Source organism: Cynoglossus semilaevis, chromosome 9 (genome assembly GCF_000523025.1).
Source record: "Cynoglossus semilaevis isolate Cse_v1.0 chromosome 9, Cse_v1.0, whole genome shotgun sequence".
Taxonomy (NCBI): Eukaryota; Metazoa; Chordata; class Actinopteri; order Pleuronectiformes; family Cynoglossidae; genus Cynoglossus; species Cynoglossus semilaevis.
Window position 1 is genome coordinate 10332675 of NC_024315.1, and position 16048 is coordinate 10348722.

A 16048-nucleotide genomic window follows, 5' to 3' on the forward strand; every position below is an offset into this window, starting at 1 on the left:
TGAAAGCATCAGAAATCAGACATTATTTGTTCCTCGTCTTCTGCCGCAGCACTTGTAGATTTAATGAGATCAATCTGAGCCTTTTAAGAAATGTATTTTTCATACTTACAGCTACAGGGGAAACAATGAAGAAGAGAATCGTCAGAAGGAAAATCATGTTGCCTGAAATTGAAATTCCCTCGATAGGTAAAAAAGTCCTTCTCGTCTGTGTATCAAAGGTAGGCTCTCTTCCTTTAAGCTGGTCACTTTGGAAAACTTCATTAGCTTTTAAACAGCTTTCACGCGCCCACAATAGTCTGGCACTATGGAGCCATATTGCTTCATCTCGTGTGGTTGTCGCAGTCAGCCTCCGGAGACAAAACCAAAATAGGCGTGAACATATTATCATTACTCAACTGGTCTGTGTTATTTCTTTATCTTCTTTTATTTGTACGTCCAAATCTTTATTAAACATTTTTACCAAACGTCAACACACTGCTCACAGCCTGTGGTGTATATTACTCAATGTTAGCTGTATTTAACTTCTTATCTGAGTCAAATTAGAGAAACTCAACTAGTGTAATTGTAATGTATCATAAAAATATTGCCAAATATTTCCTGTGGTTCTCAGTGATGATCAATGTCAGGGTTTTTTTATTTGTTTTTTTATTTCTGTACTTGTGTAACTGTGAGTCTGCCGCCTGGGGCTGTATTTCCACCTGCAAGGCGATACTTGCTCAATCCTTTAGAAACACTGTAATCATCTTGTTTACTCTTGGTGGACCTCATTTATGTCCTCCACAGCAGTCATTAGGTTTTATGACCTGCTGCAAAAGTCATGCAAAGATTTTCCTTTTTTACTGAATCATAGATCTTATCTTTACATCAAGAGATGTAAAGTAAGCTCAAAATACTGAGCATTGGGTTTAAAGTGTGAAGACCCCCATATCTGAGAAGAACGTTGGGGTCTTACCTTCATTAGTGACCATAATGCTATCCACCAACGGGACTTAATACTCTTAGATTCCTACTTTTGCAGCCGTTTCCATTTCTTTGGATATGACTGTTTCTATTATTTATACTGGTTCATGGGCTTAAAGCTGTAATGTAATGTTGCCCACTCTCACATCTGTGGGGGAAAATATGAGGCTGTATTCGGCAGCCAGGAAAACCAAAGAGCATTACTAGAGAAACAGAAAACAGCTCTGACCAATCAGCATTTTCACAGCGCAATAACTCTGGTGTATTGTGCATATTTTTCCAAGAAATGAACGAGGCCAGTGATTTCATCCTTGTGCATCAGGAATAAATGTAGGAAAAGTGGGGAAAATTCTCAGAAGCTAAAAGTTGATTGATATGCTAAAGAGAGAGTACCATTTCGTGCCGACATAGATTATGCTGAGTCTTTTTTTTTTTGTTAAACAAACCCAGTCTGAACGTCTACTTTTAGTATTAGACAAAAACAGCTGTGTCCTCGGAGAGGAGCGTGGAAAGTCTGTCAGTGTTGTGATCATCGCTGCTGAGACAAACAGTCCATATAAAAATCTATTTGGCAAGAGGTTTTATGATGCGTAGTGTGCGTTCCGCAAGCCTGTAATATAATGATCACCCTCAGGATTTTATTGTGTTTTGTGCCAAAGTCAAGTGTTGCAGAAATTGACAAAGAAAATCTGTCAAAATTAAAAAGTCAACAGACATGTTAGATTTTTAAAAACGGGAAAGGCACAGCTGACCGCTAAAACGTTTTCTTGTTCATTTGTTTAAAGGTGCATCTGTGTTGGATATAAAAATTATTCATGTTATTAAAAAGTGTAATCATTTGACAGCCCATAAAAAGAATCCATCAGACAACATGCTGGAGGATCGTGATTTACTGTAGTCAACGTTAGCCAAAATAAAACCATTTATCTATGCTGGTTAAATAAATAAATAAATAAATAAAAAACATGAACAAAAAAAGTATCTTATTTGTCCCACAATGAGGAAATTTACTGTGTGAGTCTTTGTAACCCACATATCTCACAGTTGAAACAGCAAAGGGAGTCCTGTTGTTACCACCGGAGGAACCAAAATGAATCACTCTTTATTTATCCCTGTTGACAACAAACCTGAGGGTGCACAGGCAGACCACGCCCTTCATGTTTTTTGGTCAACAACAAATAGAAAGGCAAATGAATAAAACATAAATAGATTGATTGATTGATCTTGATGATCCTTACTCTAAAACAAAAACCAGTGAGTGAATTGCAATTTAAAGTTTCTTTATTGCTTTATTTGTGCGTGGGTTCTTTTCTCATCCACAGTGTCATCTCGTCTGGGAGCTCAACCCGCAGCCTGGACACCCCTGATGAGATTGATGAGCTGGAGCAGCTGAGTCAGCTGAGTCACAAATTGAGAAATAGTGGAGGTGGAAGTAGAAGACTGTGTTCTCTGTAAACAGGAGGAGAAGAGGATAAACACAAGTTTGTTTGTTTTTCACTCATTAAAAAAAAAAGTTTTTCTCATTTACATGTTGTAAAATCTTAAACTGACCTCTTCACTGGAGCGCTTTTCAATCACATGCGTTGGTTTTGCCTTTAAGAAAAACACACTGTTTAATTTCAAGCATTAAATTGTGAAAGTTTATTAATGTTTGAACTTATTCTGAGTGTGAATGTTAGCCTTGTTTTACATCTCACAGTACATGCTACTTTGTTACACACCCATTCCGTACAATAAACACGTTTTTAAAACGTTATTGTTTTTGCTGCTTGCAGTTTTTGCCGCTAGGCTGTGCTGTGGTGCCGCAACTGAGGACCAGTGAGTGTCTTAAATAAAACCAGTGTAAGAAGAACTTTCAAAAACAGTTGGTTGAAACATCTTACCATTGAGCTGGAGACCAGCATCATGACAAAAACGACAGCCAAAATCTTCATCCTAAAAACCTCCATCTAAAAAAATATTTATTTTAAATAGTAACATAATATAAAATACTAACATAAATTCAACATGTTTGAGAATCCCTCCTTACCTTTGTAAATGTTGGGCTATATATTACACTTCTGGCCAATACAGTGTTGTGATGTGGATGTTGACTGTGACTGTGTCCATGCTTTTATATAGTTTTTGTCAACCAATCACTCGTGACCAAAGAGCAGCCTGGGCATTTTGCAATGTGACTCTGAGGCTTAGTGGGTGACGGAGGGGGTGTATGTAGTTCGAACCCTTTTCTTGTTATTATTTTGCACGTGTGTGTGTAGTGTGGTGTTTTTCACCGTGGGTGGATGGGAGTGTGTTGGGGTGTGTGTTTGGCTTGTGTGTACAGGTACCTGGTCACTGGAGCTGTGTCAATGCTGGTGATTACACACACCTGCCGGTGATCCCAACTCATCAGGACACCGGCTTATAAGCTCATCGTCACTTTTTGTAATTCCACAGTTCCTAGTTAGTTTTGGTGTTTTGGGAGTTGTTTTTTACTTCTGGGTCAGCAGCTCCACCACCGTCACCCTCTGCTCCCCTGCTTCAGCTCCACCACTGTCACCACCTCAAGTCCTGCTTCAACGGACATTTGCACATTCCTGAATTTGTAAATAAAGCCCTGTATTTACCTGCTCCTGGTTCTGTGTCTGCTCCAGGAGACGAAACAGTGACATTGTGTAAAATAATTAAGAGCTTTACTGATATTGGACAGTCCTCGTGGTTACAGGTTGACCAATACAACACTGAGACACCAGTAACTGAGCTCATTGGTCAATGTTGTGTTTGGGTTTGCACAATGAAGGTGTAATTAGAACGATGTTCAAACGTGTTTTAAACCATAACGCAAATGAAATGTCACTGTACAAAGACACTAACTAGTATAACTAGTACTACAGACTGGTATATTACAAAAAACAGGGTTCCATGACCTCACTGACCCTGTTTGAAAAATACATCTATGTCCATTACTATTATTTAACATACATAATAAGACAGTAATAATCCAGTGAGAGTCATGTGGATCTTAAAGAAAGATGGGAACTGGAAGCAGATGTAATAACAGTGGATGATGATTGGAAGGACACATTCAGATGTGGACCTATATTAGCTCACAGTCCAACATGGAGGGAGTTTGACTGGAAGTTAAAGATGTGTAAAACATCAGTTACGCTGGAGGAACAGTGACACGGTGGGTGACTTCACTGTGCCCCAACATCATAGACTTTTGGAAAACAAAAATGAAAAGAATTCTGGGTATTGACCTACATCTTGACTCAACCCTGATTAGACTTGCGATATTATCTGAACCACATAGGTATCATAGCTAAATGTACCCACTTGGAGAAACATGCCGATGCTGTGGCCCTTCAATATTTTTATTTTCTTATATTGGTACCTTTTGATGAGAACGTTGTCAGTCTTGTTTCAGTCTTGTTTCTCAGCAGATACTCAACAGTTTGATTTATATTGTCCATCATTACTTTAGCTTCTTCTTGGGTCACATGTCTTCATGCGATGATCCCTGAGAACAGTTAGGCTTCACCTCTCTGTTCTGGCATTTTTAACTTCTGTTGTACAACTGCTGCTTTCTTTCATGTTCGTGACCTGAGAATCTTCATAGACATTGAACAAATTGTACTTCGTTTATACCCACACTATCAAATACCAACAAAGAACTGTTAAAGTGACTGTATATGTTTAGGGGATAAGTACAGTGTTGAATCAACCTTAGCTAAGTGCCACCATATGGTGCTGTTGAGTTTATAATTATATTAATGAATAATGGAAAAGAATGATATTAGTATTTTAGCAGTTTTTGTATCACTGTTGAGTCCTCCAAAGGTTTACGTCCTACATCTCACTTAGTCTTTTCCCAAAATAACACAAAGAAGAAGCAATGGCCAACTTTTCATTTCAGAAGTTTATTCATCAGGTTGTACAGAGTTTAAGGTTTAGGTCATGTACATTATTCTTCACAGATTGGTATTGAACCCTGGGTAAATGATAGTTTTATACAGTAGTTGCAGCAGTGGTGGTGGTGGTGGTGGTAGTTGTTGGAGTAGTAGTAGTTGGAGTAGTTGTTGTGGCTGTAGTTGTAGTAAACAGTGCCCTGATTATTTCAGCCATCAACAGGTTGAGAAGTTGATTGTTTAAAGGATTTCCACCACCGGTCTGAAAAAGAGAAGAAAGGCTGTTAGCCACAGAGTGGAGGATTTGAATCAACATGACGTTACAAGGTTCTTACTTCGTTTGACTCGGAAGAATCAGAGCGAGCAACTCTTTTGTGATTTTCCTCGAGCTGTAAGGAAGCAGTTATTATGTTACAAACATCACAGTCACATTTTTGCTTCTTATAAAATGCATTTTAAAAATAAATAAATAAAAAAAACAAGGTGGTAAAAGTGCTGCTGTCACACTCACAGGATTGGCCACAGCCAGGCTGAGGAGACATCCAAGAACGAACAGACACTTCAGCATGGTTCCTGTTGTTATACCTGAACAATCAACAAAAAAGAAGTCTATAGTGTTCAAAGCTGCAGCTGCAGATGTCTGACTGTTGGTTGTTGGTTGTTGGTTGATGATGGTTGTTCTGGGGAGCGTGCTCCTTTATATACAGCCACGGTGTCAGAGTTTAATCCAGGAGCAAACGACTGTTAGGAAATTCTACAGATTAGGAAACGTCTCGGCCTCTGCACAGGAAATCTGTTGGTGAGTGTTGTCTCTGTGGTTCAAAAACAGAATGGATTATTTATCCATTCAATAAAAAGAATGCATTGCTATTATTGTGCTTTTCATAACATTTGTATTGATCCCTGACACATTTTTGAGTGCTATGAAAGGTCAACCTGCAGCTGACCATTGTGTTGATCACCTCACGTGTTCTTTCACAGAGCTTAGGTGAGTCACAGTCCCATATCAAAGCTGTCCGATGTTCCTATTCGCCCACTCGATGTTACACATCAGGATTTGCTCTGGAAGTTGCAAATGTAGGGGCTTTGACAAGGATCAAGTGTTTTAAACCAGGGATTTTCAACCTTGGGGTTGCAATACAAAAGTATTCTTCTATAAAAAATATTCTGATTTAAACATCACACATCACACTTAAACAATTGCATTCTTTTACTTTCACAGATATAAATCCAGTTTGATTTAAATGTAGCATATACAAATATCTGAGCTTGATTGATGGCTGTGATCACATGACACGCACAAATATAGCTACTTGAGTTCTTTTAAGTACTACTCTGACTACTGTGTATTTGTAACAAAGTAACAAACAAAACAAACATAATCAATTAATAATTCTAGAACAAAATGTCTGCAGATCAGACTAATATAAAACTGTAGTATGTATTGAAATTATTTTTTATCAAAATAAAAAATGAAAATCAATTAAATACTGGATTGGCTGATAAGATTTTTCATAACACTAATTTGAGAATAGTGGAATATACTTTTTTTTTCTTTGTAGCCTTTGTTTGATGTTTTCCCAACACACTTAGAAAATGAAGACATTCTGATGTTGGTGTGTTGATAATAACTGTCTATGATTATTGATAAGTCCACAAACCAGGAGTGTGTGTCTGAACCTGCGTTGAACACCTAGGGATTACACAATATTCTTAAGTGAAGTAAAAAACAAAAAATACCAACGTCTGTCTAGTGCTCTGGGCTAATCAGAGGATCATCAGCCTCACCTGTGTCCTCTGACTCTTTGTTAATCAGTCTGACAGGTGTCACCTGGTGGCCTGGGAATATAAACCTCCCTCCTTCACTCAGTCTTTTTTTGTGCTGCTGCTGCTGCTTTGTGTTCAGTGTTTGCTCTTCTTGCTGTGTAGTTCAGTCTTTTAGTTTTATATCGATGCTTTGTTCTTGGTGTTTTTGCTCATGTTTGTTTCTGTTTGATGAACTGTTTCTGCCTGGATCTGTTGTCAAAGAAGTGAAAGTTGTTACTTTTTGACTTTGTTAAAAAAAATGCCGATTGACTGACTTTTTTTGTGTTTGTAGTTAGCCTCTGGTCTTATTTTCTCGTTAAATAGACGACCTGTGTGGCTCGGACGGGATGGCAAATAAAACCAAAAGCTGAATGAATCACAGAGGAGTGGAGATAGGAAACCATAGAAACTGAGGCTGCACGTTCTTCTGCTGAAACGCCGAGTGAACGGTGAACAAATCATTTGACGTCCAACACTTTTGTTCACACAGCTTCATCGACAAACACCAGATCAATAACAAGACGTGTTTCTAGTGTTTCACTTGGCAAACAAGTTGAATTTAGAACAAACAAAGCAGTACATTTTTGACATATTTGAAGAGTTTACCACTCGTCCATGGTTGAGGATGTAGTAGAAGACAGTTGAGTAAGTATATATATCAAAATATCCAGAGAAGGAAATAAACTGAGCCAAAATGGTTGCATTGAATTTTGTTTATTCAGCTGGAACAAAAAATTTAGGAGTACAAAGATTCATCCTAAAACAAACAAGTACTCGACAAAGTACTAATCTCAAAACATCCATGTTGTATAATCCAGCCCAAATGTACGGTAACATTTGTGATTGTTTTACGCAGCGGTGGTAGCAGCGGCTGTAGTGGCGGCCGTAGTGGTAGCTGCAGTGGTGGTAGTGGTTGTGGTGGCGGTGGTGGTTGTTGGTGCAGTAGTGGTGGTCTTCATGAGCTTCATGAGAGTCAGCAGGAGCTGCATCTGTTGTTGGTTGACGCGAGGCCGGCTCGGGGCACGTCTCTGGAAATGCAATGACATTGGTTGTCAAAGATCAAACACAATCTGACAGAACTTTCACAGAAGCTGACGGAGGTCCGGAGGTGACACTCACCTCATCAGAATCTGAGTCGGAGTCGGAGCTCGAGTCAGAACTGGAGCGAGCAACTCGCTTGTGAGCCATCTGTAGGAATTTAGAAATATTGCAGTAGGAGACTGGCTTTACAGGTTCTTCAACTTCAACAATCATCTGAGGACGAGGATTAGAAAGAGACTTACAGGCTGACCAAAGGTAATGGTCAGGAGGCATCCAAGTATCAGCAGTACCTTCAGCATGGTTTCAGTGGCCACAGCTGGAAATTAGGACAAAGGAAGAAGGAAAAAAAACAGTTCCGAATTCATCAAATCTCAAAGATAAGACAGTTTTGTTTTTTTAAAATTAAATAGATAAAAAATCCTTCATACTTAATCTTTGGTAGATGATCTCACAGCTGGCTTACAGTGTGAATGTTGTAATGTCAGGGATTAAAGTCTCTCTCCTCTTATATATGGGTAAACAGGCAGATATTTCCACAAACGTTGTTGACGAATTGCAGTTATTAGGAAATCGTATCCTTCCAAGGTGTGGTCAATGACCTCAGATGGTTTGAACAGCTGACACTTCGGAGCAGACCTTAATGTCTGTTTCCTCTGTGTCACACCAAGTTATTTAAACCTCTTTATTTACCTTATTTAATGTTCTTGTGCTTTACAGCATCCCAATTATATACAATAATAATACGACTTTATAGTTAATAAAAAAATTAATTATTAAAAGGCAGGTCATCATGTTTTGTAAATAATTGTGTATGATTAAAATGTTTGATAATATGTGGTGTATTTCATAATCTGCCGCAGTTTGTTTTTTATTTTTTTAGTAACTGGGAATAACATTATTGGTTTGTGTGCTTCTATGATGGAAGAGTTCATACAGTCTGTATCTATTTAATTTTAATTTAATTCATACAGTCTGTATCTATTTAATTTTTAATACTGTAAATGATCTCAATATTAATATACAGTATTTTTTTATAGTTTTGTAATAGTTTGAATATTTACCTCCATAATTCATGGGTGTCACTGCCACAACCTTCTCTGTACAATATATAAAAAAACAACACCATGTGTGCTAGATTAAAACTCTGGAAGTTTGTATCTGATGTTTATTGGACAAGTTCTGAAAACAACAAAGGCAGCCAGGATTTGTTATACAAATAAACAGCATTCAGAACAAAACGCTCAAAATACTCAAAGGTATTCTGCAGAAGAACGAGCCCCCGGTGACGTCTAAGGCTCAAACAGGAAGGGAAAGTTGAAATTACCCTGGAGAAAAGGTTTAGTCATTAATTTTCTCAGAGACGTCATTTAGTCTTTTGTGTGTGTGTCAAAAACTGTACCTCGTCAACTCCAGGGCCAGATGCGTCACCACGAGGATTAGGGGGGATCGTTGTAGACTCTTTCTGTGTCTCCAGTGGCCAGGTCTGGTAATAGTCATACACCACAGCCATTAGAGATGACTGTTATGGAAGTAGTTTATACTGTAGGTAATAATGAAAGAAAAGGATTGTGTTGTTCACCTACCCTCTCTGTTGGCACCTTTGGCTGAGAACCCTGCTGAAAAACAACATATGTGAAAAAATATATATAAACAACAGGAGAATAACATGAACTTCAAGGGACAAAATAATCCGTGTGGGCAAACTTTTTGACTCGTGGTCCACAATTGTCTTAAAATTGAAATGGGGGAACATTTTACGGGATAAATGATGTAAAAGTCATGCATAAAGGCTAAAATGCTAAAATGTTTTTTTTTCATTTTCTATGCTATCTATTGGGGAAACGTGAGTATTGCAGGGAAAAGGCCGAAGTATAATGATAATATAAATAAATTATATAATTTGAAAGGTTTTGCGGGCCGGATTAAAAAGATGAACGGGCCGTATCCAGCCCCCGAGCCTTAGTTTGCCCATGGCTGAACTAAGGTATGCAGTCATCATATGTTATCACTAAACACTCTAATAGGTCTGTGATGATAGCTCACCACTGTGCAGACATTGTCTGACCAGAAAACTGTTATTACTGGTTGTTGTTGCATCAAAGTCAGTACAACTGTCCAGGAATCACTCAACATCTACAGCTGTGGTTATCTTTAGGCTACATCTTTGGGGGGTGGTTCAGAGAGTAAGCCTAACCACAAACAATATATTTTATATTTTCTGATCATTTGTTTCTTTCTAACAAGAGAGCAAGATCTTTTTCCGTGATGTCGTTCTTAACGTCTGACCTGCAGAGGGAGCTGTGTCCTCTGTGTGGTTCTCTCAGGGTTCTGCTGGCCATTGTTGGGTGGAAGCATTACTGTGTTCCTCTGTTGAGGATATCCATATGAGGGCACAAAGTACTGGTAACTCTGTAGGTGGTTAATGAAACAGTTAAATATGAAGTTTGTTTCTTCACTGAGAACACGAGACTTGCTGAAAATGTTGGACTTCTTACCTGCTGCCTGGGAAACTGGGGGAATCCGTAGGCTGGGTAGTGAAACTGTGGATACATCTGAAAGAATAATTCATTATTACATGAGGCCACAAAAAAAACATGGCTGTAAGATCAATGTTGTACCTGAACTGTGTTTGGGTTCTGCTGCGGAACATTAGGGTTGTTGGGGTCCTGTGGAAGCCCCCCCTGATCTTGTTGGCCGTTGGGGACAATCACAGGGGTCAGCTGGTTTCCCTGGTTTGGGAACAGGAACTGAGGCCCCTGGGGACCAAAAGGACCTGCCAGCTGGGGGTTCAAGTTCACCATCTGTGGAGTGAGGAGCACCTCCGGCTGCTGCTGCTGCTGCAGTACGAACGGGGGCAGGAATGACGCTGCCTGAGGGTGACATTTATGTTTTGAGAATATGCACAGGAAAACAAAGTTTATTTGCTTTCTTGACTTCAGTTCTATACCTGCGCTTGTCCAAGAGCTGCTAGAGTTAGTCCATTCAGCCTCAAGATCTGAAGTCACAAAAGTGCAGGATTAGATTTAGACCTGAGATTATCAGATAATTCCAGGTAAAATGTTTTGTGGGAAAATGCCGTGGCCGTGTTACCTCGTTACTGTTGCTTGCAATAATCCCAATCTGCAACTATAAAAGAAAAAAAAAGTGAAATAATCTGTAACTTTTAAATACCACAGTACACGACACACAGTACAGTATACTGTAGAAGAGTGGATGCAACTCACTGGCAGAGCCAAGCTGGTCCTCAACAGACAGGCCAACAGGAAGACGGTTCGCAGCTTCATCATGTCTGACACAGAGTCCTTGTTCTGGTGCTGAGCTCCTGATGTTCAGTCCTGTCTGCTGGTCTTCTCATCTGGTCCATGTCCCTTATAAATTGTCTGATGTGAGCTGTTACCGTCCACCAATGGCCTGTTTGGACAATGTGTGGTCAGTGTCACAGACGTTTCTCATTCTCAGACATTTACAACACAGTGCTAGTTGGTATGTTATTAAGTGTAAGTCATGTCTCTACACACGGTCTGTGTCGAAGCATTGGCAGGTCTTAAGGAATCTGGATTCAAAAGTATAGGAGCTGCAATTTTTACACACAAAAAAACAAATCCCCACTATAATTAGACCCAAATTTGCCTACATTTGCAGAAACTTGGGTGTAACAGGTGGTAATGCTTGTCTGGGGAGGGAAAAAAAAGTACATTTGTTGTAGACACTTTGTTTCTTGTTTCATTTTGTGATCGTTTTAATGGCAATTTTACTGCTGGATGTCTTTTCAATAACTAGTCTCAGTACAGCAGTATGACATAAAATGCAGTGACAGACATTTTAAACTTGTGCAGCTAAAAAAAGCTGAACTTTTTAAATAGCTGTTCTGAAAGATGACACCTGGCACATTTTAATACAACAGAAACAAATAAATAACTCCAATGATTCTTCAGAGAGCACAGAGACTGAGGCCCAGTTCTGACAAGTATGTATCATGTATTCAGCCCACAGTGGTGTACAGTGGCTCAGTCGGCCACATGGACCTGCCTAACTGGAAAACAAAAGCTGGCCTGATGTGATATTTCTGTGGCTTATGGCATCATTTAAGATATTGAGACTCCATTTTAAGTTTTACATTGAACTGACTTAAATCTCATATTAGGTCGGGCCATGCTGAATCATGATGAGAAATCATCCATATTAGCCTGTTTTCAGGGACTTTGATTTTAAAGACATTGTTTTGTGTCACAAATATTGGTGTCTGAAACATATGGTTTTGGATTTTATTCACATTTTTCTTGTTTAATGAACTGTACTTGTCAAAGGCTCCTTAAGGAGTAATTAATAAAGTATGTCAGTATCTGTCTGCCTTATTGCGCAAGTTACACGCAGAAAAATCCAAACGTTTTTTCCAATATGTTATATATATTATTTTATATTATATATTCTCCAATATATATATAATTAAGTTTATTGTAAAATGTACAGTATCACTGTAGTCCAACGTATGTTTCATGTTAAACCCAGACCAGTGTTTCTCTTCCAATAATGCACTCATGAAATACTATTATAGTAATGAACTTTTTTACCTTTTGTGTGACCCTAACAAAATGGAGAAACTGCTTTATTTCAGCTGTGAACATCGGTAACAGTTTATTTTACTATGCATTAGTTGATATAAAGATTGGCCGATAGATGGCAGTAGAGAGTCACTATGAATACCAGCGTTATGTTACTGTAAAAGAATGTATCCCACGCATTACTTTCGTAATTTATTTGTATTTATTCAATGCAAAAGCTCCTGTGATTAGAACACAAGAAATGTGTGTTTTATTTTGTTAGTTATTGTTCGGCTTCCCATCTCCACCACACAGAGTCGTCTGTTTGTCAGGAGCTGGAATCTAAGAAATTGGGAAAGAAATATGTTGATGAGAATTTAAAATTAATTGCATCTGTGAATGGGTTAATAAATGAAATTACTTGAGTATCAAGGGTAGTTTCTGAGAGCTCCCCCTGTTTCATAACCTGACGCTGAAGAGAAAAATAAATGCAGAAAACAAAAGTCAATTCGCGCAATTTCTTATTTTGTACCACTGCAGAAGATAAACATTCATCTTCTCACCCTGAATCTTCTAAGGGGATCAACCTGAGGGGGGAGTTGTTGAGTCAGGACACCCCCTAGAGCCCCCTGAAGAGAAAAGAAAAATGCGGGAAAAGAGTCACTGGTTTTCTGTGTCTTCTAGGTCATGGTAAAACGCAATATAAAAACAAAAAACAAAAAACAATATTCTATTTACAATGGCCGGCTGCTGGAGAGGATTCCCTGCTGCCATTTGAGGGAGTCCAGAAAAGGGAAGCTAAAAGTATACATATATTTTAAAATGTTTTATTAAGCACAAGCAATATTGAATACATTTTGTCACATAACACCAATACTGTTACAATATGTGTGTTTTTGATACTTACCGTGTTAACTGCAGGCATAGGATAAACATTAGGAAATGGAGCTGGTGCAGCAAAAGCAGGGACTCCAGGAACGAGCTTTGAGAGTAAGGACAGAAATGTCATGATTTTATTTTATTTCACCTTATTATTATTATTATCATCATTAGTAGTAGTAGTAGTATTTCAACGTTCTATGTAGGAGCACCATGAAGTCAGAGTCAGTCAGAGAGTGTCACCTTGTGGTTGCATTGTGAACAGTTTTTACACTGTACCTGTACCTGCGCATACATTGGCTGACCGAAGAAGCCTGCCCCAGCGGCGGCCCCTACAGGCAGGTTTATGCCTCGTGCCATCAGGCCAGGGTTGACGATGCCGCCATTCGCACCTGCCATCATCCCTGCGTTCATATTCGCTGCCATCATAGCTGCTAATAACTTCTGTGTCTGTGTGGAAGGAGACAAGGAGAACCTGATTAAAGCACTGGTTACTTTTAGCCGTGGCTTAATTTCTACAAAACAATTGTTCCAGTTCACGTATCACTTTGTAGACATCACAGAGAGAAATAATTAGTCCATATAGTCCTCACCTTGCCCGCGCTGACCTGTAAGTAAATAGACATGATATTTGATGAGTCAATAATGTATGAAACTATTGACTTAAATGGACTGGGGATGTACGTACATACATACATACATATGTACGTACATACATGGGTATAAAATACTCACATAACAGATGGTAACCACAAATGTTGTAAGACAAAGGATCTTCATATTTAGGCCTGTTGAATTTTCTTTTCTTTTTTCTTTTCTTTTGCCCTATCCTGTTTACAACAAGCCTGAAATTCGTCTCTCCTTTGACTCTTTAAATCAGATAAAACAGACAAAGACTACACTAAACACTGTGTGAGCGCGTGTTAAATGCCTTATATCTGGCCCGGAGATTATTATGGTCCAATTAGAAGACAGAACATGGTTGTTGTTGACGAGCCCCATAGTACCTGTCACCTGTGTGTCATAGACACCTGGAATATGACATCTTCTTTTGGACAATAAAGGGAGAAAAGGTAAGTAGCCCAGTGAGTAGTCCTCTATGAAGAGCCAACCCTGCTCATCTGTCCACAACTGCCTTTGTTGCAGCTGAAAAACCACAACCAATTACACAGTGATGCAGAATCTGAGGTGGGTTTGTGGAGATTTCCAGAAGCCGCTGGACTAAAAACCATCAGATTGTTGTGGCTGCAGGACACAAACAACTGACATCATCATGTGTGGAATATCAAATCAAACAAAATGTTTTACTACATGAGCAGTACTTGGATTGTAGCATCTAGATAGATAGATAGATAGATAGATAGATAGATAGATAGATAGATAGATAGATAGATAGATAGATAGATAGATAGATAGATAGATAGATAGTGTAGACTTCTGAGGCGTCACTCAGAGGTTACATGTCGGGGTGGGGACTCTGCCGAGGCCAAAGTCATTTATACTTGGCTACATCGGAGTGCTAGAACCTTCTGTACGTTCAAGCTCTGCCGAGGCCAAAGTCATTTATACTACTTGGCTACATCGGCGTGCTAGAACCTTCTGTACGTTCAAAGGTCTGTTTATCTGTTGGAGCTGGCTGTGTCTGAGAGTTGTGTCTGTCTCAGTGTGGCCATGATGATGGGCCTCATATCTTGTTTTTCTCTTGGCAGCCATATCAGCTCAGAACTTTCCCACTTGTCCCACAGTCTGGGTAGAGAAAGTAAAAAAAGAAAATGTCAAGGTCAAGTCAGAGGTCAGAGTCAGGGGATTCTGTGATAGGTACAGTACTAGGGTCAGGGTTAGTGGGACTTGGCTCCTCAGAGAGGGCTGTGGTGATCCTGTCGGTGACAATGAAACAACCACAGCATGGCAGTAAATACAGCTGTGGACATGAGGGCAGAGACAACTAACATTTTGCTTGTCTCTATATGTCTCTCTGTCTACCTATCTATTTATCTATCTATCTATAAATCTGCAGATCTCAGAGTAGTTCTGCGTTACAGAAGGTGTGCAAAACTGCAGTAAATGATCCTCTTTGTTACTGGTCCAACTCTTTATATATATCTACTCCTACTATACTGACCTCTTTTAATCCCTTTGGTCAGAAACAGCTGTCTGTTCAGATTTCATCAACAAACACAGATTCTCATGTTGTTTGGGGTCATACACTCATGGCTGCTGTGGTTGGCTGGAAGGTTGTCTCATACTGAGGCTGTCTGGGAAATATTTTTGTTTGGCTGCTGACTTGGCAGCCCACAGCAGACCAGGTAAACAGCCCTAATTATACACTGTCATGTTGTTTCGATTAAAAAACTGTTACTTCCTGTTTGCAGTGTCTTATCGAGGTACTAGATTTATTATATGACATATATTTAGCCAGATTTATTATTTCACATTAAAGTTGAGTTTTTTAAAAACTGTGAGCCTGTTATTCCAGGAGTTCTGCCATGATGGACGTGACTGGATGTCTTTCATATTCAAAAACCAAGACCACTGTTTTGCAATCCACTCACACCATAAGTATACATTTATAGTTGGTAGACTTTCACACTAGAATTACTGCTATAGAGTCACACCCATGGAATGGCATGTCAGATTTAGACTGTTTTGAGAAACGTGTAATACCAATTATAATTTGAGTGAAATAAAAATACAAAAAAAACATTAGACAATAGTTCACTTCAAATATTTATTCATTCTGGGTGATAGTGAAAGTTTCCACGTGGAGGAGACAGTAACAGGAAGAGGACACAGAGACATTAATCATGGGATGTATGTGTCTGGAGGCCATATGATCTCAATTTGCTTGATTCTGCTCCACCCCCATTCCAGAACACTCTTCTTCCTCCTCATCTTCCTCCTCCTCCTCCTCCTCTTCCTGTGCGGCTGCCACTG

General features: G+C 39.1%; 3 protein-coding genes and 1 long non-coding RNA gene across 7 annotated transcripts; all 4 read right to left on the bottom strand.

Annotated features, from left to right (window-relative positions):
- Positions 1–2263: 2263 nt before the first annotated feature.
- Positions 2264–3646, bottom strand: LOC103383839 (uncharacterized). The gene is made up of 4 exons (XR_522036.2): positions 2990–3646; positions 2844–2909; positions 2512–2553; positions 2264–2409 (listed from the first exon to the last, which is right to left on the bottom strand). It is a non-coding gene; the product is annotated as an uncharacterized LOC103383839 (long non-coding RNA).
- A 711-nt stretch (positions 3647–4357) lies between these two features.
- Positions 4358–5573, bottom strand: LOC103383849 (anaphase-promoting complex subunit cdh1-like). Its single transcript, XM_008317159.3, has 3 exons — positions 5359–5573; positions 5183–5236; positions 4358–5109 (listed from the first exon to the last, which is right to left on the bottom strand). The coding sequence occupies exons 1-3, from the start codon at positions 5413–5415 to the stop codon at positions 4948–4950; spliced, it is 273 nt and encodes a 90-aa protein (XP_008315381.1). The 5' UTR covers positions 5416–5573; the 3' UTR covers positions 4358–4947.
- Positions 5574–6744: 1171 nt separating this feature from the next.
- LOC103383848 (spore coat protein SP96-like) lies at positions 6745–8221 on the bottom strand. 4 transcript variants are annotated; one of them, XM_008317158.2, is made up of 4 exons: positions 8123–8221; positions 7937–8010; positions 7773–7841; positions 6745–7681 (listed from the first exon to the last, which is right to left on the bottom strand). In XM_008317158.2, exons 2-4 carry the CDS (start codon positions 7991–7993, stop codon positions 7502–7504), a joined length of 306 nt encoding a protein of 101 aa, XP_008315380.1. In that variant the 5' UTR covers positions 7994–8010; positions 8123–8221; the 3' UTR covers positions 6745–7501. The 4 variants fall into 4 exon arrangements, with proteins under 4 accessions (XP_008315380.1, XP_024914654.1, XP_024914656.1 ...); XM_025058886.1 differs by having other exon boundaries at positions 7773–8010; XM_025058888.1 differs by having other exon boundaries at positions 7937–8219.
- A 727-nt stretch (positions 8222–8948) lies between these two features.
- On the bottom strand, positions 8949–11102 carry odam (odontogenic, ameloblast associated). Its single transcript, XM_008317149.2, has 9 exons — positions 10919–11102; positions 10785–10820; positions 10642–10689; positions 10313–10564; positions 10190–10246; positions 9981–10103; positions 9278–9310; positions 9094–9177; positions 8949–9019 (listed from the first exon to the last, which is right to left on the bottom strand). The coding sequence occupies exons 1-9, from the start codon at positions 10979–10981 to the stop codon at positions 8984–8986; spliced, it is 732 nt and encodes a 243-aa protein (XP_008315371.1). The 5' UTR covers positions 10982–11102; the 3' UTR covers positions 8949–8983.
- Positions 11103–16048: the final 4946 nt, after the last annotated feature.